A 1572-nucleotide genomic window follows, 5' to 3' on the forward strand; every position below is an offset into this window, starting at 1 on the left:
GTCATTTTTGCATTGTTTGTAGAAGGAAGGAAAGAAGGAAGGAAGGAAGGAAGGAAGGAAGGAAGGAAGGAAGGAAGGAAGGAAGGAAGGAAGGAAAGAAAGAAAGAAAGAGGGAGGGAGGGAGGGAGGGAGGGAAGGAAAGAAGGAAGGAAGGAAGGAAGGAAGGAAGGAAGGAAGGAAGGAAGGAAGGAAGGAAGGAAGGAAGGAAAATGGTTAACATGGCTACATTTTGTTACGTATATTTTACCACAATAAAAAAAGGAGACAGATGAATGAATAAGTCAAACAGGTCTCGTGCACAGTATCAACAGACGTCATGCAAGCTTTCCTCCCTCCCAACGGCAGAAAGGGTTTCTCTGCCTTGCACGTCTCCAGCATCCTGCACACGCCTCCCTTGTAGGAGCAAAAGGAAAAAACGCTGACTTTTTTTGTCTACCAATCTCAGATTTCCTAGGAAATTGGCAGGTAGGTGAACATTCACTAGCATTCTCTGACAGGAAGTGGCCGAGAGGGCACCGTTCAGTGTCAGGGCTCCGTACCCTGCCTCACTGTTCCTTAGCTACTCCACCTCCCCACTCCTCGAGCCTGGGAAACGAGCCCTGGAAGGCGTCTAGGAACAGCCGCACTTCTGTGTGAGCCTCCGGCGGATGGCCCCCCTCATACACACCTGCAATGAGATATTCCTTCTTTCCTCCAACGTCCAGCGAGACCCCACACACTGCCGAGGAGGGGGCCGTGTAGATAAACTCTATATCCTTCTCAGGCCCTTTGAACATCTGGAAAGACAAGGAGGAGGACATGTAAGCAGAGGGAGGCCGCACAGTCGGGGAATTTCGTTCCCATCCAGAACACCCCAGGCGGCAGAGTTGTATCCGGGGTGTAGCCAAAGAGGACCGGGAGGCGCAAATTGCATGGATTAGAAAAGGACTGTTACAGCTGGGCTCAGGGCTCATGGCTGTAATCCCAGCACTTTGAGGGGCTGAGGTGGGCGGATTGCTTGAGGTCAGGAGTTTGAGACCAGCCTGGCCAATGTAGCACAACCCTGTTTCTACTAAAAACACAAAAATTAGCTGAGCGTGGTGGCAAGTGCCTGTAATCCCAGCTACTTGGGAGGCTGAGGCAGGAGAATCCCTTGAACCCGCGAGGCGGAGGTTGCAGGGAGCTGAGATGGCGCCACTGCACTCCCGCCTGGGTGACAGAGTGAGACTCCATCTCAAAAAAAAAAAAAAGAAAAAAAGAAAAGAAAAAGACTTTTTATAGCGAAGTGATTCTTTAGAGTCAACTTTTAGTGTGGCAGATCACAGCAGGTGAGCACAAGACTGTCATCTGGAGCGTGACATCCTCAGACAACACCTCTGTCCCCTCATCCCCCCGCCCCAGTGAGGTCATTTCTGAATCTCTGGGGAGGGGCTTTTGTACCTCCGCATGACTCTGGACCACCATGAAGGACCATGACTTTTGCATATTTCCAGGAATTTTTTATTTTTTTGAGATAGGGTCTCACTCTGTTGCCCAGGCTGGGGCTACACCTCAACTTCCCAGGCTCAAGTGATCCTCCCACCTCAGACTCCC

The 1572-nt window shown here is 50.8% G+C and overlaps 1 protein-coding gene across 3 annotated transcripts in view; it reads right to left on the reverse strand.

Annotated features, from left to right (window-relative positions):
* TIMP2 (TIMP metallopeptidase inhibitor 2) overlaps positions 1-1572 on the reverse strand; it is a 34575-nt gene that overhangs the window by 25852 nt on the left and 7151 nt on the right. For all 3 annotated transcript variants that reach the window (XR_001003366.1, XM_011956244.1, XM_011956350.1), the window contains one exon: positions 668-776. Coding sequence is in view for 2 of the 3 variants with exons in the window: in XM_011956244.1 (XP_011811634.1) it covers positions 668-776 (109 nt within the window). In the remaining variant the exon portion in view is untranslated. The remainder of the gene's footprint in view (positions 1-667; positions 777-1572) is intronic.

This window comes from Colobus angolensis, unplaced genomic scaffold, assembly GCF_000951035.1.
Source record: "Colobus angolensis palliatus isolate OR3802 unplaced genomic scaffold, Cang.pa_1.0 Scaffold1, whole genome shotgun sequence".
Classification (NCBI taxonomy): Eukaryota; Metazoa; Chordata; class Mammalia; order Primates; family Cercopithecidae; genus Colobus; species Colobus angolensis.